This window comes from Toxorhynchites rutilus, chromosome 2 (genome assembly GCF_029784135.1).
Source record: "Toxorhynchites rutilus septentrionalis strain SRP chromosome 2, ASM2978413v1, whole genome shotgun sequence".
In the NCBI taxonomy this organism is placed as follows: domain Eukaryota; kingdom Metazoa; phylum Arthropoda; class Insecta; order Diptera; family Culicidae; genus Toxorhynchites; species Toxorhynchites rutilus.
Genome location: NC_073745.1, coordinates 217148857 through 217175171, shown reverse-complemented (window position 1 = coordinate 217175171; position 26315 = coordinate 217148857). Strand labels below are relative to the sequence as shown.

At 39.7% G+C, this 26315-nt stretch overlaps 1 protein-coding gene across 5 annotated transcripts in view; it reads right to left on the bottom strand.

The window, feature by feature from the left end:
* Positions 1-241: 241 nt before the first annotated feature.
* The window catches only part of LOC129768358 (multidrug resistance protein homolog 49), a 104480-nt gene continuing 78406 nt past the window's right edge, over positions 242-26315 (bottom strand). For all 5 annotated transcript variants that reach the window (XM_055769956.1, XM_055769954.1, XM_055769958.1 and 2 more), the window contains 9 exons: positions 18918-19147; positions 18632-18825; positions 8369-8614; positions 8126-8297; positions 6569-8059; positions 5793-6505; positions 5570-5732; positions 1419-1613; positions 242-1349 (listed from right to left, as the gene is read on the bottom strand). In XM_055769956.1, coding sequence (XP_055625931.1) covers positions 798-1349; positions 1419-1613; positions 5570-5732; positions 5793-6505; positions 6569-8059; positions 8126-8297; positions 8369-8614; positions 18632-18825; positions 18918-19109 — 3918 coding nt within the window. In that variant the 5' untranslated portion in view covers positions 19110-19147 and the 3' untranslated portion in view covers positions 242-797. The remainder of the gene's footprint in view (positions 1350-1418; positions 1614-5569; positions 5733-5792; positions 6506-6568; positions 8060-8125; positions 8298-8368; positions 8615-18631; positions 18826-18917; positions 19148-26315) is intronic.

The following is a 26315-nucleotide window of genomic DNA, read 5'->3' as shown; positions in this document are numbered from 1 at the left end:
CTACAGTGGGTTCACCAAAAAAGTTTAATTCGTGTTCTGATTATTAAGCTGATTAAGTAGGTTTTTGATTCTTTCACTCTAATCCGTAGGGATCTTGGAAAAAATACATTTTGGCAACGAGTGCAGAAATTAACAGTCGATTCGGCAAGTATTCCAGACGAAAAAAGCCTTTGCGTCCGCCAACTGCGGAAATTTATGGAAATAAATATAGACACAGAATAGTGGTTTAAGGAAACACGAGTTAACTTTTTAAAATCACCATTTACTGGTGAAGGTTTATTCCGTAAGTACAAATAAATAATAATACAAGCATAGTGCATTCGAACTTCGTATCTGTTATCACTTTTGAGAATTGCTTGGAGGAATAATGAGTAATTCTTTTGCAATACCGAACATGATTTTTGTTTGTGCGATCATTTGAACGATCATTAATGTACACGATTGCTACAGTGTAGTGTAGTGGTTCATCATTTTTTGTCATTATTTACAAGCAATGATAGTGAATTTGTCAGTTCTAAACATATAAAAAATACTCTACCTAAACTTCGGAAACATTTCATTTATACACACTTAAGCATACGAATCTTTAGGCAATAAGTTAGGAGGCGTTTTAATATCACTGCTACATTATTTCTAGATCCGAACACTCTCTCTCTTTCTCTATCTCTCTCCCTCTATCTGGGGGATTTCCAGAATCGATACTCGTCAGAGAACTGGGTGTATTGAAACACACACCCACCGCTGCACGCAAAGTCTTCTAGCTCCATCGAACCGGTGGAACGCGATTAAGGTCACTTCTACGCCACTTGCTGCATACTGTAGAGCTTCGCGTACATTTTATTCAGCGCCATCAACTCGTCATGGGTACCGCTTTCCGCGACGGTACCATTCTGGATGACGCAAATCACATCCGCATTCTGGACGGTGGTCAATCGGTGAGCAATGATGATACAGGTTCGACCCTTCCGGGCATGATCCAGCGCATTTTGAACAATCTTTTCGCTCTGATTGTCAAGCGCCGAAGTGGCCTCATCCAGCAGTAGAATTCGGGGATTTCGGACGAGTGCTCGTGCAATGGCGATACGCTGCTTCTGCCCGCCGGATAGCTGCGCTCCCTTCGTACCCAAGCTGGTGTCGTAACCCTTGGGGAGATTGATGATAAATTCGTGAATGTTGGCCATCTTGGCAGCTTCGATGATTTCCGGCATGGCAATGTCCCGCGTGTTGTCACCGTACGCGATGTTTTCTGCAATGGTTCGGTCGAACAGCACCGGTTCCTGCGAGACGAGACCCATCTGGGAGCGGATACGGTTCAGGTGGAAATCGGTCGTGTTGATACCGTCGATGTCCTGTGGGTGCAAGAAATTGTGTGGTGTTACAAACGAAGTTGAAACGTGTTGCTGTGTATGATAACTTACTACTTTGCCATGGTCAGGGTCGTAGTAGCGGAGAAGCAGCTGAATGCAGGTCGATTTACCGCAGCCCGATGGACCAACCAGAGCAACCGTGTTACCTTTCTTTATTTCCAGATTAAGCCCTTGCAGGATAGGAATGTTGGGTCTTGTTGGATAACGAAACTCGACGTTTGAATACTTGATGTTGCCTTCGTGTTTCTGGAAGTACACATGTGAGGGTTGTTTGGAAATCAGTTTAATTTGAAGCTTATTGCGATCGCATCGCGAAAACATAAATCTCTCGTAGAACAGTAAATCTCGATTATCAGAGAAGGTACATCAGATGAATCAAATCGTCTATTAATTAGTTTCTTGCTCGTATTCTACACGCTCTCTGTATTGGTAGAGTAGACACATATACCGTGTGTGTGATAATGTTTGCACCACTGAGCAATGTCAAAATTAAAATATATCTAAAAAAATTTGGTTTAGTTTTCTTTATTCATTCAAAAGGGGGATGTTTCTGAGAGACTTTAACTATATTAATCATTGATCCACTTGCTGCAACTACGGCCTCAACACGCTTCCGGAGTGCATGGTAGGACCTAATAATGTAAACTGGATCCATTTTGCTCAAGGTACGAGCCAGCGTTTGTCTGAGGCTTGCTGTACTCGGGTAGCGTTTAGCACAGGCCATGGCCTTCACGACGCTCCATACTGAGTAATCTGGTTGGATTACAATCGGAGCTGGATGGTGGCCTCATAACCTTCATCCAGAACGGCGGATATTCCTGCAACCACTTCTGAGAGCAGTTCGAGATGTGGCACAGAGTCCAATCTTGTTGAAATACAACATTTGGTTTCGAGTCGTACTGCTCTTTGATCCACGGGAGAACATACATACTTTGAATCCCGATGTAGACCTCCGTTTTTACTTTGTCGCCTTCTTGAATCAACATCGGGTTAATTTTTTTGCCATCGGAAACCACCTATCCAAACACCATAACGCTAGCAGGGTGCTTGGTCTATGCTTGTCGGCCACGTCTTTTACCGGGAGATCTATAATATAACGATCAATTTTGGAATTTCAATGGGATCGACGATATACATGCTCTCGTCGGAACTGGATTTTCGGATATTTTCGCTTGAAGTAGTTAAAGATTTTTTCAGATCGCTCGACTCGTAGCTCTTGGATGCCGTTGGTAATCGTGTGGGTTGTTTTTCGTGCCTTCGACTTCGCCCCGCTATCTTCCTTTACGATCTTCCGTACCGTAAAGTCGCTGATCACGTGTTCCTTCCCCATTTTCCTCATTGAACGTACTGGGTTCGCCCGAAACTTCCTTTTGATGGCAGCGATAACCATCGGAAACCGAGTTGACCTCGGATGTCTTGTGGCCACCTTTGCGGACCCTTTTCACGGTCCACCAAGACACTCCCACGGCGATTGAAATGTCTTTTTACGACTTTTGCGAGTGGGACAAATCACGAATACACTGCCACTTCGTCGTAGTGCAACTGTCAACATAAGGAAATCGGCTCCTTTTACTCGCACCCTATTATGATATGAATTAGGCTTACGTGCATGCAGAAACTTATAGAGAAGATAGCAGAATCGTTAGCTTGGAGTCCGAATCTCCATCGTGTTATCTGTCGGATCACTGCGTCGTAAGATGTGATAGCTTGACTACCAAACTACGGGTAGAATTCCAGTATTCGAATTGCCCGCAACTTCTCGAACACATTCACGTGACAAACGAACAGTTTTCGACTTGGATTCCTCCTCCGCTCCGATAAAAACGCTAGGATTGAATAAATTATTTTTCAATGTACCCAAATGGAGCGATACAGGAAACACAAAACGGATCGCGCTATAAGGATGCTGCCAAATGGTTCGATCCTCTTCAGCTTGTCGGTTCGTTGATCATACATGCCAAAATCTACCTCCAGGGCTAGTGGCGAAGTCAGAAGCAATGGGACGATTCTCTCGACAACGAACTTCGACAGCGATAGCTCGAATCCTGGAAAAATCTCGACGCTCTCCGGAATTTTTCTGTTCCTCAATGGGTTGTACCAGTCGCCAAACCGGTGTCAATCGAAATGCATGGATTTTGCGATGCATTGGAAAAGGCGTACGGTGCGTGCATCTACCTTCGTGTCCTAGCTGAAGACGGATCAGTCTACGTAAACTTCTTCACCGAAAAATCGAAAATAACCCCTCTGGGAGGCTCTTGGAAACAGAAACGAGTCTGCTTATCACGGTTGGAACTTTCGGCAGCACTTCTTCTCGCACACTTGTTTCAAAAGGTGCAAGAAGCAATCACTCTTGTAAAGAAAGCATTCTTTTAGTCGGACTCAACACTTTCCCAACATTGGTTGTCCGCTACTCCGTCCCGCTGAAAAACTTTCATCGCAAACCGGGTCTCGGAGATACAGCATGCAAAGGCAGGTGAACTATGGACTCATGTTTCAGGCTATGAGAATCCCGCAGATCTTATTTTTCGGGGAATGGATCCCGAACAACTCATATTAACACAGATTTGGTAGCACGGACCCGACTGACTAAATAACTAAACCTCTCGTTTTTGGCCTGCTTTCGTACGTACATCGGATGAAGACTTCATTTCAGAAGAACTCGAAGAAAGACCTGTTACCCTGGCCGTCCAAACACTTTCACCAAATCCCATACTTGTTCTACGTTCATCGTGCCCAGCCCCCCTGCGTTTAATTGCGTGGGTTCTAAGATACCCGAGACCTGCTAACCGTCGATTGGGTCTCCTCGACACAGCAGAACTGGAAGAAGCAAGCAAGTGTTTAGTTTGAACTGTTCAAGTCGTCCAAGACACCAACAGCAAATCATGGGTAATCTTCCGGATGTTGGTCCTATAAATTTTCGCTATCCTCAACGGAAATCGCAACCCATCAAGGGTTATATGGCAGTATTCGTCTGCCTTTCGATCAAGGCAGTTCATATCGAACTTATTGGAGACCTTTCAATGGCTTCGTTACTTGCTGCTCTCAGATGGTTTATCGTACGTCGAGGAAGACAATGGCGACATCGAATGCGACAACACACGAAATTTTCTTGGAGCTTTTCGGAAGGTGGAGATCTCTATATAATTCACAGAAATTCACTTCAAATCCACCCTCGGAATTTCGATCCTAACGACCGGATAGCTGACGACGCTACTAACTCAAATCGAGAGCTGCATAAACTCTCGACCCCTTACTCAGTTATCGGCCGATCCGGAAGACTCCGATGTCTCGACTCCAGGGCACTTCCTAATCCATCTTCCTCTCGCAGCGCTTGCTGAACCGTCATATGAAGAGCCACCATTCAACAGATTAGACCGCTGGCAGCAAGTCCAAGAGTTCCTTCGTCAGCTGTGTAATCGCTGGGGGACGGAATATCTTTCCGGACTCATGCCAAAAACGAAATGGAGCCGCAAAAAGGACAACATCAGCATCGGAACAATAGTTCTAGTGGAGGCCGACGTGATTCCGGGTATCTCGATCTTGACCAACCAACTGAGCTTATGTTGAAAGCTTTAATGTGCATCAGCGGGCCGCCCGGTAGGAAGAGAGTTCCTTTGTGGAACGAAGAAGTTAAAGAGGCGTCTTAGACGTAAAACTCTTAGAGCACTTAGAAGGTGGAAAGACGTTGATCGATGAGAAAGAGGGAAGCGTTAAATTTCCTTCCTAGGTAGAGGCGAAAGCAAAGAAAGACAGCTAGGTAAAGTTCATAAGCGAAATTAATCCAGAACTTCTAGCTAAAAAGTTATGGCATAGGATCAATTCACTTAGCGGTAGGACATTTCAAGAGCACATCAGGCTGGTGAACGGTATTACTACTTCCGATGATCCCGCCTGAACTAGTAAAATTCTTGCTGATTACTTTGCGGAAATGTCCGCTTGGAATGTTTATTCTACGTAATTCAAATAGCTAAAGGAGGAATGTGAAAGGCTTCTTCTCGACTTCTCAACACACAACCCGGACAAGTATAACGAGGTCTTAACACTTTTAACATTCGAGCTCAAAGGGAAGAGGGTTGCATAACGCAAGGACTAATCAAGAAAACTGAACCAAATTTTGCATGTGAAGGTTTCTAGGGACGAGAAATGTTTTCTATGGTGGATAGGAATACCTTCCTCCTCTGGTTCTAGGTTCTGACATTTACCTGGAGAGTTGAGTGGTATGAGCTGGTTGGGTTATGCATCTTTGGTTCGCGATCTAGAAGATTCATCAAACGTCCAGCAGAGAGCATTGCCGAGTTGACGTTGGGAGCGTATGCAAGGGCTTGCCCCAACATCCACGCACCGAAAATGAGAGCCTCAGAAACCCTGGAATGAATACACGAATAAGTATGACAATCAAATCAAAAGAATAATCGTGTCAATTACTTTATCACATTCTTGTACTCCACTTGATCCTCTGAAACTAGTTTTCCACCGTAGAACAGAGCTAATCCGTAGCCCATGAATGGCATGATCTGTCCCAGCGCGAAAACAGTTCCACGCAGCTTAGTTTTCTTTTTACAGGCTGCATCCACTTTCAGCGTTTCCTTGGTGTACCGCTCGAGAACATGTGGCTCCTGTCCTAAACTCGCCACAGTCCGGATATTTGAAATGGCTTCAACCGCCAACTTGATGGCGCTTTCCAACGATTGCTTTTCCTTCAAACCGCTGGACTCCATATAGCGAGATTCCAGGATGATGGATCCCAACACCACTGGGATGGCAACCACCGAAACGAGAGTCAAATTCCACGAATAGTAGAAGGATATTCCAACTCCGATGCAAATGGTGGATGCGGCTTGTAGCAGCGAGCCGATTCGGGTGCCAGTGGCACCTTGAACGCTGGCACAATCACCGGAGAGACGAGCACAAAGTGCCCCGACGGCATTTTTGGATTCGTCGTACCAAGCCATCTCCTGGCTGACGATTGCCTTGAACGTTTTCTGCCGCAGTCGAGAGGTTAGTCGTACGCCAGCGATGTTAAAGAGGAACGTCTGGAAGAACGTTCCCAAACCTGTCACGAGACCTAGTATCAGGAAGAGCACCGAATAGAAGTTGGATTCTTCTCGTACGAATTCTGGATCAGCTACCGAGAGAATCTAGAATAGATGTGAATGTTTAGCATCATGATTGAGTTTAAGTTCAACGCAGATAAAACTTACTCCATACATTTCACCGAAAAGAACGGCGAATGCTGGGAATGATGCTCCCACAACAATAGCCGATCCACAGCCGAACAAGATATAGGGCCACTCCGGAGAGTTTAGTTTCAACAGTCGTGTTATCGAAACCGGATAGGCATCCTCCTTGTCCTCCTCGACGGTTTCCCCTGATTTGCTTCCATCCGATTCGTCGTCCGAGCAAACATCGTCATCCGCAATCTCACTTTTCGGTCCTGTCGGAATCAACTCCTGACTGACTCCGATATCCTCTTCCTTTTTCTGTGCCCCACTAGCCATCACTAAACTGTGGTACAGGCCCTTCTTGAGCATTAGTTCGTCGTGGGTTCCCTGTTCGGCTACCACACCCTTTTCAATGTACACTATCTTATCTGCGTTGGTTATCGTCGACAATCGGTGGGATACCACCAGCGTGGTACGGCCGCGACTGGCTTTTTCCAACGCATCCTGTACACGCCTCTCGGAGTTTGGATCCAGCGCCGAGGTGGCTTCGTCCAGCAGCAAAATCTGAGGATTACGAACCAAGGCACGAGCTATAGCTATTCTTTGTTTCTGTCCACCGGACAACTGCGCACCACGCTCCCCGATCAACGTGTGATATCCGTTTGGTAATTTGGTAACGAAACTATGGCAATTTGCAATTTTAGCGGCCTTTTCAATGTCACTTTGGCTAGCTTCCGGATTTCCATAGCGAATATTCTCCGCAATGCTGGCAGCAAACAAAACAGGTTCCTGGCCGACCAACCCGATGTGCGATCGCAACCAGCTGATGTTCAACTCGTTCACTTTGGTTCCGTCGACAGTTACTGTGCCATTGAGAGGATCGTACAGTCTCTGAATCAACTGTAGGCATGTGGATTTTCCACAACCCGACGGTCCCACCAGCGCAACCGTCTTTCCTGCTTCAATGGTTAAATTCAATCCCTGTAGCACCTGAACATCACTTCTCGCTGGGTAGCGGAAGGAAACATCAGTGAACTCGATAGCCCCGTTGATTGTTGCTGGCCGCAGACCACTGTCTCCCAGCGAATCGATTACCGGTACCCTATCGATGACGGAGAAAATGGTAGCCGCCGAACCCTTCGCGGTGGAGAATGCTTCCAAATGAGGAGATGACAGGCCCAGATTCTGGGCGCCGGCCAGAACTCCAAACAGCACAATAATCAGAACAGCAGGGGTGTAGTCTTTCACATCCTTACCGCGATCATCCAGGATCAGGTTGATTCCGTACCAAAACGCGAGAGCGTAGCAACAGTAAATGATGAACCACATGATGCCTCCTCCGATACCCGAGAACAGACCCTTCTTTCGTCCGTTAACCTCGGCGGCACTCAGACGCTCCTTGTAGCGGTCCTGCTCCTTCCGTTCGCCTCCGAACGCCACAACAGTTCGAATGCTACCAAGGACCTCCTCGGCGACTGCTCCCGCCGATGAATAGGCCTTTAATTCTTTTTCCGTAAGCGTGCTTTGCATCTAGAGAATCGAAATTGAAACCGTCATTTTTTCTTAGTTTTACACACGATCAATCGTTCAACTCACCTTAGCTACAATGGCGGTGGCCAGTATGATAATCGGTGCACAACTCAGAATCACAAGCGTTAACTTCCACCCGTAGAAAAACGAGAATATCACAGATATAGTGAACGACATTACTAGGTACGTAAAGATGGAAAGTTTCTCGCCGATGCCTTCCTTAAGCTTATCTAAATCACTGTAGAGGTAACATAAAAAAAAAGTTAGAAACTTCATCCAACGCATCTCCCTATCAACAGCCAAACTTACTCAGTGATTCGAACGGCGAAACTGTCGTCACTATTCAGATCGTACCAGGTCATGTCCTGTCGCAGGACAGCCTGTAGGAACAGCGTCCGGATGCGGCTGATCTGTCGGATAGCCGATCGGTTAATCATATCTACGCTCAGCGCAGCAGCTAGGAACTGTATTAGTGACACGCAAACGACGCCCAGCCCGAAGGCTTTGGCGTCCCGCAGAATAGCCTCGCGATTCTCCTGCTGGCTGGCGTTGATTCTGGGGAAGAGCAATTAGTCAATCGTTAGTAATTGAAGGGTACAAGCAAACGAAAAGAAAAAGATTTTTCGGTGGCAAATGAGCGCTTTGAAGTGTTTAAAGTCCAATAATGAAATTGTTTGTGTGAAGCCAGACGACTGCTGACGCATCCTCGTCAATTGAACTTGATCAATCGATTCAGTGTTCGTGCGCTAACTGGTTGTTATCACCACTCGGGAGAAGTGCGAAAACTACTAATTGAAATCAATTGTCCACGTGCGTTGAGCGTTTTGTTGGTATTGACTTAATCAACGGGACAGATCTTGATGAATATTGGGCGTAGGAAACGCGAAAGAGAATATTAAAACATGTGTGAACCGGAATAAGAAATAAATGTCATGGTGTTATTGAGAACAGCTGTGCTTCGCTGGAAATTAACTCTGCATCAATATTCATTGAAATTGTTGATTCAGTAGGAGAAAAAATCACTACATTTCACCGTCCCCAGCAACTGGAGTAACTGGAGTAACGGTCAGCGTACCATCAAAAGCCCTAGATCAGCAATGGTCAACCTCCGCTGGCGAAACCCCTAAGAAATCATTACCTAATTATTTTGCCGTAAGACTATATCTATCAGTAATGGTGCCAAATCATGAAACAGGGCACGTTTCCATAAAATCGAAATAACAAATGCATTACTCGTTCTACAAACATTGGGGATGGAGAAAACATTGCAATTCAAGCTCCGCCCGATTTCAATTTATTGGGTACAAACAAGCTTTTCGCGATTTCACAGCATTCACGATTTAGCATTCATCTAGCTAGCGACCAGATTGCAGCGAGTTTTTTTTCCAAGTTTAGTTTAGTTTAGTTTTTCTAAATTGACCTTTTTCAATGCAATAGGCTAATGAACTGAGAAATATTAACTCTTTGTGGTCGTTTGTCTGCTCTCAGCCATCACAGCAAGGAACCATGCTAATTTTATATTTTACTCAACCAAGTATCAGTTTAGGCTTTTCCTAAACGAAGCTCGATGTCTAATGAACTTGTTCACGAATCAATTCGGTGCTTTTATGAGTAATAGATAACGGTACTCAGTATCAAAAAAAGTAGTCACCCACACAAGACAACGCACAGTGCGTTGAATGCATAGGAATGTGGGACAAAAATCATAACAACAGAATTTAGCCATTGTAACATTTTGGTGTGATGGAAACGATTGTTCATAAGTATCAGAGCTACTGTTAGCATAAATGTCTCATGTTTTTTGAATAATCGCAAAAAAGTCTCAAGCGACAATTTTTTTTTATGGCCGGAATATCCGTATGTCACCCGACGTTTAGGATTGTCCTAATGGACCCACTTTTCATCACCAGTAATGATTCGATGCAAAAAACCCTTTCTTTTATGTCGTTGGAGCAGTTGTTCGCATGTGAAAAAACGGCGTTCGACGTCTCGTGGCTTCAATTCATACGGTACCTAATCTTTCGGATCATTCCCATTGCTTTTAAACGATCGGATATGGTTTGCTGAATTACTCCAAGTGTATCTACATGTTCTTGTTGCTTTTGTGACGGATCTTGATCGAGGAAAGCCTCCAATTCTCCATCTTCAAACTTTTTTGGTGGTCCGGAACGTTCTTCGTCTTCCAAGTCAAATTTACCACTTAAACCGTGCAAACCACGTCTGACACGTTCGCTCAGCATGGTCACCATCAACTACCACCAAAAAGCGATGATTTTCCGCAGCTTTTTTTTCATATTGAAGTAATGAAGTAACACTCCCCGAAAAACACTCTCGTTGGTACGAAATTCGACATAGTCGAGGTGGCGCAAAACTATGTTGTTTACGCTTCAACATATATTGAAAAACGCGCAATGATAGTAGGTTTCCCACGAATGTCTGGAAATTTGATTCACTGGAATAATAATCAAGTTACGCCATCTGTTGTAAAACCGAAGAAACTTACCGGTACACCTAACATATGTTTCACAACTATATCCTTCACTAATTTTGTTCATCTTTCTAATGGAGAGTCCAAAACAAACAAAAAGTTCTATAACTCTGTCATTGTTGAAATTCGAACATATTTTTTTCATCACCAATGAATTCTTTTTTTTTTATATGAGAAAGATATGTTATGACTTTAAGGGGATGAAACAAAAAATTAAATTCTTCTTTTATTTTCAAAAAACGAAAAATATATGCATAAAAAACAATTTTTTGACTCGATTATGTACAGGATTCGATTATATACAGTGAAAATAAATCCAGGACTGTATATTATCGAGTCCACCCTGTACACACAGTCAAAACTAATTTGGGAATATATTTAATCTGTAGAACAAATGTCTACAAATAACAATGACTGAGTGCCTGATCACTGCGCTGTAGAAGGAAATGAAAAAGGCAATCTTTTAGGAAGAATTGATTCTTCAACTGAATTCGTCGGGCCTGAGTCATTCTGCGGAATGTACACATCCCATATTAAATCAGAGTTCAGAGCTTCGAATTATTGACGATTGATCACAACTGGAAAGAAAAGGAAGTCACACCTTTTCGAGGGTCCTAGAGCGACTATCAGCATGCAAATGTGTTCCATTTATAATTTAGCCGCACAAAATTTCCAATTTCTCCATGGGGAAACAATGTTCAAAAACGGTAAATATCTATTTTTCGATGAGGTGAAAATATGGACAAATGGATTCATGCGGCTACCGTCATTTAAGTTTGATAAAGCTATCACGTGAATAAGACATCTCTCACGAGACCGTTCGGTTTAGGTTGATGTTTTGAGTATGAAAAAAGTCGCAGCATGACTAGTGCTAAAAAAAGCTTTAAAGAACGTCGGAGCTCTGCCATGATTCTATTTATTATTGACATCATATCACAACGAGTGGACTTTAAATTTTGATTTTGATTTTTGTAGATTTTGCTTGAATTTTCCACAGGAATTGTTCATATCAATATTGCAGCCAAATTAAGAAAGATAGAAATTGGGTGTCAAAGAACAATTTGTAGAGCAGTTAGAAAACTTCAATTTAATTGATAGAAACAATCTAGATTAATATATTTTTTAGAATAAAATTAAAAATAACACGTTATTAAAATTAAATAAATTTAAATTTTATTATTAAATTTTAAGTTTTTCGCTTCCAAAATTTTATTAAAATCCACTAATTTAGATGTTTCACTACTATATCCTATGCTATTTTCTCATCTTTCAAATGAAAGCAACAGAATTGTCTTCCGTAGCGTACTTTTTAATGTAGAGCCAGTTTGAGGCAACAGAGTCCGGAGCAAAAAAAAAGTTTTATAACTCTGTCATTGTTGAAATTCGTAAAATTTCTTTCATCAAATATGATCGTCTACAACCTTCTGAGAAAGTCTGGATAAAATATTTTTTTTCATATGAGAAATGTGTTTTCTGACTTCAAGTGGATTAATCAAAAATGAAATTCTTCTTTTTTTTTTTTCAAAAAACGTAAAATACATGAAACAAAAAACGAATAAAAACATTTTTTTTTTGACTCTATTATATACAGGATTCGATTATATACAGTGAAAAGAAATCAAAAACTGTATATAATGGAGTCCGCCCTGTACATTCCGACTCGCACATTACTTGACGAAGAGCGATACACGAGAACAAGCAAGGGAAGATTGTTCCGGAGATCCAGTACAATTAGAATAATTATCAACTGGTTTCCTGAATGATGCCACCGCGCAAACCAGTAAAAACATTATTTAGTTTTTTTTCTCTCCTTATCCGAACCACACTTCGCTGCGTCATAATAGTGCCAGATCATATTCAAAGCATCTACAATGCATATTGAAAAACAAAAACAAAACAGAAATCACGGCCGCAAGAATAGCACTTCCTAATGCACTTGCTCATCAATTTATTATTAATCCGAACTAATACTGAAAATAACAATAACAAATATTCGGGGCAAATGACCGTCAGATTGGCAACAACAAAAATGAACTGGTAATCATATCCCACAATTCTTTAACGTGTTATGCCACCAAGTTAACGGTGCAGAGAGTACACACCGTTTTTTTACGAGGTTATCATGAACGTGCAAGTTTCAGGCTAAGTACACTGTTCTCACCTCCGGAATTGGTTAATATGATGTTTTCATTGGAGGGTAATTGATGATGCTGCCCGAACAAAATGAGTGCCAATGATTGGCTCAATTGCAAGCCGCACACAAAGACGTCGGAATCTTTTGATGAATTTACACCGTTCGCTGATTCTGATATAAGAAAAAAATTAATGTTTCTCGTTTCATCCTGCTTTAAACTCCATTCAACTCCCTCAATGGATTGTTTGTATAAGGATTGAAAAGAGAACTTCTGTCTTGTTCACTGGATTGAACAGCTTCAAACAGGGGTTATTACTGGACGCGATTAGCAAAACTCGTTTTAGACAAACGTATTTCTTTATATAGGGTTGGGGGAAAAGAAATGTCGTATTTCTGATCGAAATCGATCGAATCACAGTAGAGAACCGAGTTGAGGGTCTGGCCATAGTTGAGCCATAGTTGAGCTCATAGTGGATAATTCCCTTCCAATCCCACCAAACATACAGCAAAACCTTCCTGGCCGTCAATCCGGGCTTGGCGATGGTTTGTACCGGCTCACCATGTTTCGACCACAACTTTTTTCGGTTTAGATTGTCGTACGTGATCCACTTTTCATCACCAGTCACCATTTTCTTCAAAAATGTGTCGAGTTCGTTCCGTTTCAGCAGTGCATCGCAGGCGTTGATTCGGTCTAAAAGATTTTTTGCGTCAACTCGTGTGGCACCCATACATCCAGCTTTTTTTGGAATCCAATCTTCTGCAAATGGTTTCAAACGGTTTGATGGTCTCTACCCAGTGACTGGCCAATCGAGCGAGTGCTCACATGCCGGTCTACTTGGATGATTTCAACGATTTTATCGGTTTCCACAACGATTGGCCTACCAGTACGGGGTGTATCTTCGACAGCCACTACACCAGAACAAAATCGATCAAACCAACGCTGTGCTTTGCGAATCGTTACAGTATCGGGTCAATAAACTACACGAATTTTTTCGGCCGCCTTCGTTGCAGTTTTACCTCGCAGGTAGTAAAAACGTAAAATATGGCGAATTTCTTGCTTGGTGGACTCCATCTTTGACGCGCTATAACTTGACACTGAAAAACACAATCACAACAGTGTCGGAACGAAACTTGTAGCACAGATTGTCGTCTTTAAATTGCCGTATAGTATGACCCGATGCGTTAAGTACAACACTAGATATGTTTAAGTGTTGCCATATATTGACAATATACGACATTTCTTTTTCCCCAACCCAATATGACGTATTTAGTTCACAAACTATATATTGTACTGATTTACTATTTTATAAATATACTAATGTACTATTCTTACTAGCGACAAATAACCTACTTCTTTGTGAACATTTCCGGTTTTTTATGTAGAACTATGACTAACCTTTCAATATAGGGGCCCATTTGAATGTTTCGCGTGGAAAAAGTGGAGATTCTGAACGGATAATTAATGGATGAATTTTGATTTCAAAAACACAAATTGATAGGAAATATCCCCAGCAATATTTATGGCTAAGGAAATAACAAAACAAATAAATAATGTAACGAATAAAATAGGTAGGGTTTCTCTGTTTTACTCGCTCATATTCTCTCACAATGCAACGAGTAGCAACTTTTCATAAAATTCGGGCGTTAGCTTGCATGTTATGATTTCTTACTCCGATGTCACGTTACATTAAGAGAAAGAAGGTAGGTATAAGTGGCCGGTTAATCAATCCGAAAATTAATCACACTCTAGATAGCGATCAGCAAACACCATGTATTTAAACTGGTAAACTGGTTAAGGAATAATCCTGTTGTGAGATGTGTTTGCTATTTCTCTAGTCTGATTTGAAAGTTGATTTCACTCATAACACGTTGCGAGAGGCATAAATTTTCACTTCGTGATTTCAATTTTGTAATCTAGAAAGATGCTCTCGAACAGGAACAGGAATCTTATCTGGAATCTAAACCTGTAGTCTGAATCTGGAATCTGAATTCGAAGTCTGGAGCTGGAATCTGTATTGTGAATCAGAAGTCTCAACATGGAATCCTAATCTGCAATCTATATTCTGAATCCGAGTCTAAATCAGGATCCACAATCTGGAAACTAAATCTGGAGTCTAAGTCTGGAGTTTGAATCTGGAATCTCAATCAGGAATCTATTCTAAATATGGAGTCTGAATCATTAATATGAATCTGAAATTTTATCTGAATTCAAAACCTGAATCTGTGTTTTGAAACAGAAATCTTAGTGTGGAATCTGAAATTGGAATATAAATATTTAGGCAGAAACATGAATCTGTATCTGGAATCTAAGTCTGGAGTCTGGATCAGAAGTCTTATTCTGGAAATTTAATCTAGAATCTGTATTCTGAATCAGGAATCTCAATCTGGAATTTTAATTTGAGGTCTGATTCAGTAATCTAAATCTGGAATTTGGATCTGGATTGAGAGTCTGACATTTGTCTTCTGAATCAGGAACCTCATTTGGAATCTAAATCTGGAAACTATATTCTGAATCAGGAATCTAAATCTGGATTCAAAATCTAGAATCTTAATTTGGATCCTCAATTAGGATTTTGAATCTGGAATTGAATATGAATTCAGAATCTGGAATACGTATTCTGAATACGGTATATTTGTGTGGAATTTGACTTTGGAATATAATTCTTTAGTCTGAATCAGAAAACTGTTTCTCGAATCTTCATCTAGAATCTAAATCTGAAGACTGTATCGGGAATCTCTATTCTGAATCAGGAGTCTTAGTCTAGAATCTCAACCTGGAATCTGTTTCCTGAATCAAAATCTCAATCTAGAATCTTAGTTTGTCGTCTTAGTTTGGAGTCTGAATCAGTAATCTGAATCTGGAACTTGGATCTGAATTGAGAATCTGAAAATTGTATTCTGCATCAGGAAACTTATCTGGAATTTAAATCTGGAGCCTGAAACTGGAATCAGAATCCGGAGTCTGAAGTTAAAATCTGTATTCTGAATCAGGAATCTCAATATAGAATCTCAATCTGGAAACTGTTTTCTGAATAAGGAATCTAAATCTGGATTCAAAATCTGAAATCTAAATTTGGATCCTCAATTAGGATTTTTTTCTAGAATTCAATCTGAATTCAGAACCTGGAATCTGTAGTGTGGACTCCCAATTTGTTTGGAATACAAATCTTTAATCTGAATCTGGAATCTGTATCTCGAATCTTCATTTAGAATCAAAATCTGTTTTCAGATTCTGGAATCCAAATTTGACTTCTGAATCTCGATTCTAAATGTGGAATCTAAATCTAAAATTTGAACATAAAATCAGGAATCTGATTTTGAAATCTAGACTTGAATCATGTATCTGAATCTGAAATTTGGAATTTGGCATCTGGTATCTGAATTTTGGCTTCAAAATTTAATTCTGTACCTGAATTCTGAATCTGTATTTTGAACTTGGATTCTGAAAATGGATTCCAAATATGCATTCTGAAGCTGGAATATAGAAGTGTCTGAATGTGGAATCTGAAATTTGGATTCTTAATCTGGATTCTAAATCTGAGTTCTAATCTGGATTCTGATTGTGTATTCTGAATGTGGATTCTGAATTTGGATTCTGAATTTGGATTTTGAATCTGAAATCTAAATCAAAAATCTGAATCTGGAATCTTAATCAGGAATCTGATTTTGGAATCTAAGCTTGGATCATGTATCTGAATCTGGAATTTGGAATTTGGAACTTGGAATCTGAAATTTGTATTTTGAATTCTAAATCTCATTTTGTATCTGGATTTTGAATCAAAATCAAAATACTGAATCTTGATTCTAAGTCAGGATTCTGGGTCTGGATTCTGAATCTGTATTCTAAACTTGGAACATGTATCTGAATGTGGAATCTGAAATTTGGATTCTGTATCTGGATTCTAAATCTGAGTTCTGGATCTGGTTTCTGATTGTGTATTCTGAATGTGTATTCTGAATCTGGATTCTGAAGTCGGATTCTGAATATAGAATTTAAATCAAAAATCGGAATCTGGAATCTTTATCAGGAATATTATTTTGGAATCTAAACTTGGATCATCTGAATTTTGAATTTGGATTATGTATCAAAATTCTAAATTTTGATTCTGGGTGTGGATTCTGAATATAGATTCTGAATCTGGATTCTAAATCTGAGTTCGGAATCTGGATTCTGATTGTGTATCCCGAATTTGGATTCTGAATAGCCTAAACAATTCTAGAACTCCCTTCCTCGATCATGTCTCGTCTGCGCAATGTACATCATCCGTCAAATACTTCAGTCCTGCCTGAGTAATTCTTCACGCGGACAACGAACACGATTGAAGATTTTCATCCTTGATTGTGCCTCTTCTGTGCCGTGGACACCGCCCAACCTGCAACTAGGTCATCTGCTGATGCATCTTCGTGATACAATCCCGTCCTTTATACGTCGTGGACATCCGTCGGTTGTACTACTTCCTGGCGCGAAGGCCAAGCGGAACTCCCATCTTTGCCAGGAAACATCTCAACCGCAATCACTTCCTGCTTATGTAAACCGCACACCCGTAGCTGTCAACCGATACGCCAAGTCATCATCCCTCATTATAATGTTTTTGACCAACCATAGTCTCATAGCGTGTCATTTATAACATAAATCATAGAAACAGTTGAAATTGTGTTATGAATAAGTTTTTGAACTAATTTCAGAATAGGATAGTATACTTCCTTCAAAGAGATTTGTTCTTACTGAAGGCGTATAATTTGTTGTAATCTATCTTAAAAAAATAGGATTCTGAAGCTGAAATCTAAATCAAAAATCTGAATCTAGAATCTTTATCAGGAATCTTATTTTAGAATCCAAACTTGGATCATGTATCTGAATCGTGTATCTGTAATCTGAAATTTGGAAATTGGAATCTGGAATCTGAATTTTGGATTCTAAATATAATTCTATATCTGGATTCTGAATCTGGATTTTGAATTTGGATTCTGAATCTGGATTATGAATATAGATTCTGAAGTTGGAATACAAACTTGGAATGTGTATCTGAATGAAGAATCTGAAATTTGGATTCTGAATCTGGATTCCAAATCTGAGTTCTAATCTGGATTCTGATTGTGTGTTGCAGATTCTGAATTTGGAATCCTAATCTGGAATCAAAACCAAAATTCTGAATTAGGAATCTTAATCAGGAATCTGATTTTGGAATTTCAACTTGGATTATGTATCTGTATCTGGAATTTGGAATTTGGAATTTGGAATTTTGGATTCTAAATATAATGTTGTATTTGGATTATGCATCTAAATTTTGAATTTGAATTATGAATATGGATTCTGAAACAAAATTCTGAATCTGGGTTTTGAATAAAGATTCTGAATCTGGGATATATACTTGAAATATGTATCTGAATGAGGAATCCGAAATCTGGATTTTGAATCTAGATTCTAAATTTGAATCTGGAATTTGGATTCTGATTGTGTATTTTGAATCTGATGCTGAAAACTTTGATACTTACAGCATATGCTTAAGCATAACATAGATCTTCGCAGATTGCAGATAAAACTTTTTTTTCAAATCAAAATTTAACAGCTGTTTCATGTAAATGTGTATTGCAAAAATTAAAAAAAATCGTTGGAGTGTGTAGATTTTCTAAGGTTTGCAATAAATTTAGTATGGGACACAAAAAAATAATATGCCTGGTGCAACCAAAGTTCAAAAAAAGATGAATTGGTTTCTGCGAAAATGCTATTTGAATATCTGTGTCGCAAACAGACGCGTAGAGTTATTGAATTAAATTACAATTTGGAAGCCCATTGATGCGAACAACAGAGAAAAAACAAATTTATATTAAATAAATAGCTATTTTTTGTAACATCTCGTTATGAAATTTTAATATCAATTGACTGGAGACCTAATCTGAAATCAATTCGTTCATCTATAATATTTTCACAATTAAAACTTCTACTTACAGCACTTGACCACCACCGAATATCGACAGAATGGCTGTATCGGTGGACTTCCCTATTCCGTGGGTTCGATCCACCAGCAGCGTTGTGAACTCCCCGTACAATATGACTCCGTAGGGCAACCCTAACGATGCAAACGACGCCAATATGACACCCAGAATTGTGCCACCTATTTCCCACCAAGTGGCGAAACGAAACTGTGGATTAGAAACGTAAAAAAGTGCTTCAGATTCCTAAATGATTGTTATGGGGGAATTTCGCTTTATCGGCAACGGACGATCTCTCTTACCAGCTGGAAGTATGATACTGGTTTGGTATTGCTCAGGTTGTTAGCTTTTTCTGGTGCTTTGTTGAACTTTACGTTCAGTATGTCCTTCGAGCCCTTGTAGCTGGACACGGACAATGCATCGTTGCTGATGCCATTTTTGAGATTCGCCAGCGGCTGCGAGCCGTTGCATTGAGGATGCTCTTTGTTTGTCATTCCTGGTTCTTTGGTCTTTCAACTGCCACAAGTGGGTCCTGGGGGTGGAGGAAGAGAATGGGAGAAAAAAATAGAACACGTTAGCTACCACCATATAGTTGTAATTTCGCAGCACACATCTGCAATAACGCGAAGAGAACTGGTATCTTGTGCATCACAGTCACTCAACCCTGTCATCATAACCATCTTTTGCGCTCGTAATCGTGAATAGATGTAATTGGCTTAGAAGTGGAGAATGGTTCTGTGTGACGGGAAAAACGCACAGAGGAATATATTTTCCAGTTGTACTTTGTCACGCAATTTTCAAACCACAACTGAATCGTTCCACGCTAAAGAAGAGATGAACATAAAGATATCATCGTTGATTCGGTTTTTGAAACGCCATATTTTATGGTGCCCACAGCGATTTGATTAATTAATAATGATAAAAGGCGCACTTCAAACCTATACTTCGACTGTCGCTTTTATCCTAATGATCAAGCTTCGATGCACAAGTGTGCATGAGTCCACTAAACCAGCACTTATTGTTGTTTGCCAAGATATTTTAATGACAGTCTTTAAGAATAAAAAGTACATAAAATCCCACAAATCTCATGCGAGTGCTCATCATTCTACTTCCAAAACATTGACTCATGCCAGTGGCTGTTGGGAGAGTCCTGCACACGTGTTGATCATTCTACGGACCAAACGAACGTCAGCGCATCGCGAAGCTGATTAAAATGCTAATCAAAAAGACGTAACCGAGAATAAATCAATAGCGCTTTGGCCCCATCCGCGAGACGGTCGATCGGTAGTCGGGCCCACCCTCAACAGAGCCATCAACAAAACCTGTTGCGTGAAATATCAATTAAAAGGTGGTTGGGGAATTTTCTGCAGCGGATTCAGTGGAAGAGAGAAAAAGTAATGCGTTTGGAAATGTAACCAGGTGAGGGGCTCGATCAGCTGTTACTATCAAATGGCGTTGCGTTCATGTCTAGCCGAATGGAATGGAAAGTTTGTTTCTTGGGGATACCCACTATTCGTCATCCTCCACAGCCGCCAGAAGAAGCAGCGGCATCATGGTGATTTTGGGCATGAGATGCCGGTGGTTTCTTTATAGCTCGTGTCAATGTTCAGTCGACGCCATTGCGGGTCATGCAAACAAATTCGCAAACATTGCTGTTAGTCAGTTATTTATTTGAATGGAAACGTGGTAAACAAAACCCGTTCAGATGATGTATTAGTTAACATTTGATGCCCACATTTAAAAGAGAAATAAAACTATCGCCTTGCAGATTTTTAAAATTAACGCAGTCGTCTTGAATAATAAAACGGTAATGAGGTGTTTTCGTGAATTGGTCAATGGAACCAAGTTAGGCTTTAACCGTTCACAATTTGGATGCCAAGGTCTCTGACGGATAGTTATCGTACATTGGACTGTCAATGAAGGAGTTTGTATTCGATGTTTTTTGTTGTGAGCTATTTCTGAATATATATATGCCATGTCCAGAATGTACTACAATAACTCAAATTTCCATTCTATTTCCATCCTATTGTATCAACTCTACAATAGACTCATAATTCTATATCCATAGAACTTCTAGTTGTTCCAATTTCAACTAAATTTGTTGTTACTGAATGTGGAAGCTATTTAGTACAGGGGACATTACGCCATCCCGACCTTCTCTTTGATTCCCTTCCCCAATTTCATAAACTGCTGACAGCAAACATCCGTAGAGCTCGTCTACTCAAAATACACAGCATCTCTTTTACCCCACCAAACAGACGACACGCTATTTTCGCTGATCCAATTCGGTTTTCGATATGCTTTATGCTAATCTATCGAGCTTAAATGAGATGATCCGATTAAAACTATCTCATATATGTACTAATTTTTTTGTTTACTTCGCATTCAGTTATCAGAATGGAAGGCGATTTTTCGAGGTAAAAGCTTTACCATTATTGAGAAATATCAAATTATCGACAAGAACATGTTAAAATCAGAAAGATTCCGCTCAGATTCGAAAAAGTCATCCGTAAATTTCTGGAAACTCCATAGACATAAAGCACAAACAACTGTCTGCACGAAAGCATGTACTTAACGAGAAATCTGTGATTAAACAAAAAGTTTCAATTCCACAAGAAACAATACTGGTGTAAAGGCGTTCATAAAAATCTCAGTAATAACGAATTCGTTTTTAAACTTGAGTTAGTGCTAACCTGACACAGAAATAATAAAAAAAAATCGGGTTCATGAGTGAGATTTATTGTTCTCCTGGTTTCAGGCTGTCAAACTGAGTTGTGTATATTGTTGTGTTTTTCTACAACACAATTTCAAATCAGAATTGGATTCCGATTCCGATTTCAATAATACGACGGCAGAAGCAGGAAGACCAACATCGTTGGGAACGTTTCCCATTTCTATAGTTCCTATTTTGTTTCTTTCAATAACGGGTGACAACTAAAATCTTGGAGTCTTTCTCAAACTGTCAAAAAAGGCACACATACTTGAAGATGATCTGATTTATTGGAATTAAAGATACATCGTCAATTGTAGAAAACATTTGAAAACGTCCGTAATCGGCAGTTCGGCGAAGCTTTGCGTTCCCCCAACTAACTTTGGATAGCTGGACCATCCAAATTATACCCTTCTCTATCTCTTTCTCGACGCAACGTGACAACAAATCAGAAGAGAGAAACAGTAAACACATATTTCGTGGGTATTGAGCACTCTGAAGATAATAAGGGCCCACGGCTTGCGTGGTATTGTAGAATTAGTTGAAAATGGTTGATGGATAATCAATTCTTGTCCTCCGCCATACCCAAGCTGGTCATGTGTCGCAATTTGTTTCCTTACGTCAATGCACGTGTCGCACTGTGTTTTCAACGCACACGCTGTCTCGGCGATCGTTTCTACAGTTGGAACACGTTCGGTCACAAGCGTTACACCAGTACGATTATTCCAAATTTCTTGATAAAATAAATCTCCTTTGATGCGCATGAAAAAAAACAACCATGTGTGCGTGTGATGCAAAAATACCGAAGAAAAAAGATAGAAGCGCTCTCAACCATACGACAAGGAAATCGACGCGTTGCTTCCACCGAACAAAATTGCATCGTTATGTGTCATATTTTTCGTGAACAACTCCATCGATACAAAATAATTTCGTCTGCTCACTAGCGGGAGTGAGTTTGTGTATTTGAAATCACGAATGGCTTATTTATATCCAATAAGTTTTGAACTGGCGGAGCATAAAATGCAATATTTTCTCTCAACACAGTGTCGTTACAACGAACCCTGCATTTACATTTCATGTAAGCGATTCGCGTGCGACTGATTCTCAGGAATATATAAAAAATCAGCCTTTATGCTACATTAGTTATTCGACAGCAGAGAAAAGAAAAGTATAGAAATGTCAAAAAACAAATAAATTAAAAAATGAAAATGCTTCCAATTTTCAATAATTCAAACCATTCACGGATCAGGGATACGTAATGCGAAATGCTTTACATTACGATTCTCCTAGGATGTATTCGATAGATAGATCCACAAAATTGCTTACCAAAACTACACCTCTTATCGGATTCTCTTCAAGATTTCAGGAAATAATGACATTCTTATTAGTGAAGAATTTCTTTACTTATTCTGTTCAATTCCTCTGTCATTCCCAATTCCTAGTTCCCAATTTGAAACAATTTTTCGCATTTTCCAGAAGTATCCATCCACCACGTGTACAAGTTAAAATTGTCCGGTTGATGTTTTAAATATTGCTAGCAAAGTTGAATGCATTCCTCCGATTTGACATATTTTTTTTCATTTGACTTTATACTTCAAAAATATGTTAGTGTCGTTCTGCAAAAAAAACAAAACAAAATAACTCAAAAAAGTCGAACTTCGTTCGGAATAAAGAGTGCGGTCGAAGCACATCGTTTGCTTTTACATATGGGGAAAATGCTCCAGCAGTGACATGTGAGAAATGGTTTCAGTAATTCGAAAGTTTCTTCAATTTCGACCGACAGATGATGCTCTGCGTGTGCGTGTGTGGTAGGACCAGGAGGGTATGGTGTGCAATGTGCTACTAAAACCGGATGAAAATGAGAATACTGATCTTTACCGACGACAAATGATACAGTCAGACTTTGCATTGATGGAAAAAAGGGTCCGAATGGGGCCGAAAACACGGTAAAGTGATATTACAGCATGACAATGCACCGGCGCACACAGTTAAAGCCGCGAAGGACACAATAAATTCATAACTGGGAAACGTTATCGCAACCGCCTTATTCCCAGACCTGACCGCGTCAGATTATAACCATTTTACTTCAATGAAACATGTAGAGTTTTAGTTGAATATGACCTTGTCGAGTCCTGCTATTTATAATGAAACCTTCTCTTTCAAAAGCAGTTGCACCATACGCTTCTATGAACAAATCCATGTAGCTGCATGTCTCCGTTCGAATTCTTGTATCCTTTCGCTAATTGTAACATTAAAGAAACGATAAGACCAAATTTCACATAAATTTTGGAAAACCCACGCATTTGATGACTCTGGCGTGACCTTATAGTAACACCAGTTTTATCAAGAGGCTTAAATTTTAATTTTTGATACCCTTTTGTGGTAGGAATTTCACATTGTCAACCTATGTAAACTATGGCTTTGCGAGTCCTCTGTGGAATTTTTCGTTTTTGTTTCCATCGATGTCCTAAGCTCAGTTGAAAGCGAGATGAAAATGAACCGTTGAAAATGCAACCAGGCGTTTCATGCATCTATGTCATCCTCAAAACACCGGATGAAAAAATTACAATTAAGCAAGAGTAATTCTAAATCGCACCTTGCTCTTCGAAAGCACGACGTCCAAAAGGCCGCATGAAAATAATGAGAATAATTGAAACCCAACGATTCTCAGTGCAGTATGTGACAACGGTGACGCGTTGTTCACTTCGCTCTAATTTACGGTAAAAACACATTAATGTCAAGAAATTACACTCCAACCGCCATACGTAGAAACTATTACAAGCCGAATGACAACTACAATTGTTTTCGGAAATAATTAGGAAAGCAAGAATGCTAGAGATAAACGTCGTTCTGGGGCTGGCAGAGGCCACGGAGTTGTTTGCTTCTCACCTTCAACGAACAAAACAGTAAATATTCAACGTTTGTATCGAATGTTCAAAAGAAGATTTGTGATTCTTTAAACAGTATCACATGATAATTTTTTCATCAATTCGACGAATTAAAATTCCACTTGCGATTGCAATTGATGTTGCTAATTTTGATTCTAAAACAAATATAGCTATGAAAGCGATTGAACTGGGTCCCATCCATTGGTTTTTATGCCGAGACAGCATAAAATCAACGAAGTGATGCGACCCGAGTCGGCCACCGGCCCGTTTAACCCATTGATCCCCGGATTTTTCGTGCTGAGCTTTCCGTTCAGTCCGCATCAAAAGCATTTGTGCAATATCGGTGTCGGTCCCCGCTTCCAATGATATTTATTGTATAAAAATGAAATAGCCAGAAATTCGGCTAGAAAGTAGCCATATATCGTAAAACATTTGAAAACAAATCATGTTTTTTTATTATCTTATTTTGTTACTGTCAGTCCCAGTGACTAACTTTTGACGGCCCTCAGAGACCGACACGGGGCTCAACGTGTTAAAGCACAACCTCTAGCTGACCAGAAATCGCTGGATTTGTTTACTGATCTTCTTCTTCTTCAATGGCACTAACGTTCCTAGAGGAACTTCGCCGTCTCAACGTAGTATTACTTGCGTCATTTTTATTAGTACTTAGTTGAGATTTCTATGCCAAATAACACGCCTTGAATGCATTCTGAGTGGCAAGCTCTAGAATACGCGTGATCACAGTGCAAGTCGGAGGAAATTTCTTTGACGAAAAATTCCCCCGACCAGAACGGGAATCGAACCCGAACACCCGGCATGTTAGTTATGACGCTAACCACTCGGCCAAGGGAGCACATTGTTTACTGATATCTCACTTAAATCGGACGGTAAACAAATATCGATTTTATGGATCATTTTTATGATTCATTATTCGCACAAATTACTTTTTGGTTCACAATGAAAAGTTTACACCTGTTCTGCATCAATTACTTACATTTTGTGGACACCACCGACACTGTTCGAATATATGTAAATTTTGTCACCGGATGTCGCATTAACGGTTGGTTTTATGTTTTTTTTTCAAAAAATTCTTTTCACTTTGAGAGGAATCTAAAAACCTTTACGTTGTTTCAACAATCGCTACCAGTATTTCAGGCTCAATCAGGAGTAAATCGAGATTAATCTATTAGTCTTTTTAATATTTGTCAATTATTTGATTCACATTATTCAGAATATTGCATATAGTTCGATAATAATAAATATCATATTAGTGGAACATTCTTAGACATTAAATCTGAAGGTTGTATAAAAGACGAATTTCATGCCAACTCGTCTGGCCATTGGCGGAAGCATATCAAATCGCAGTGAAACGTTGTGTGTGTAAAAACATTGGCCATTTGATTTGCATACATACTTGAAATCTAAAAAAATAGGTTATTTTTTAATTTTTTTAATTTAATTTTTTAAATTTTAATTGAATCATGTTTGGAACAAAAAATTAAAAAATAACACTGAAATTTTTTTTCAAAAATTTAAATTCATTTTTCTCAAAATCTGTTTATTTTTATTGTCAAAAATATAGCCCATACAATAACCAACAAGTCATCCATTTCATTTCACGATTTAACTTCCAATAAAGCGGGCCAAATGAAAACGCTTCGATGGGTCACACATCGAGTAATTTCACTGTAATTTTAGTGCACCAAGAGTGAAACTCGGTGTTGTATGTTTGGGCAAGCCATTTAATGTATTTTTTTTTCATTATTTGACATTTTTAATGAATACTTGAAAAATTTTGTACATTTCATTCTCTGACTGAAATTTTTGGTTTTTGAGTTAAAATTATAGTTTTTCTAACAACTTTTTCGTGTTTTCTTTGAAATTTTTGAAATGTCAATCCCGAGAATTTACACACAAAACTGTTACGAGAAACATTAGTTTTTCAGGAGTATTCATGCAAAAATCCCATGCAATTCAATGTCTATAAGAGCTAAAAAAAATGGCGTCTTTGACAAAAGTCAATATTTTAGCCCTTTGCGGTCGTTTGTCTGCTCTCAGCCACCACATCGAGGAACATTCCTAGTCTTATACTTTATTCAACA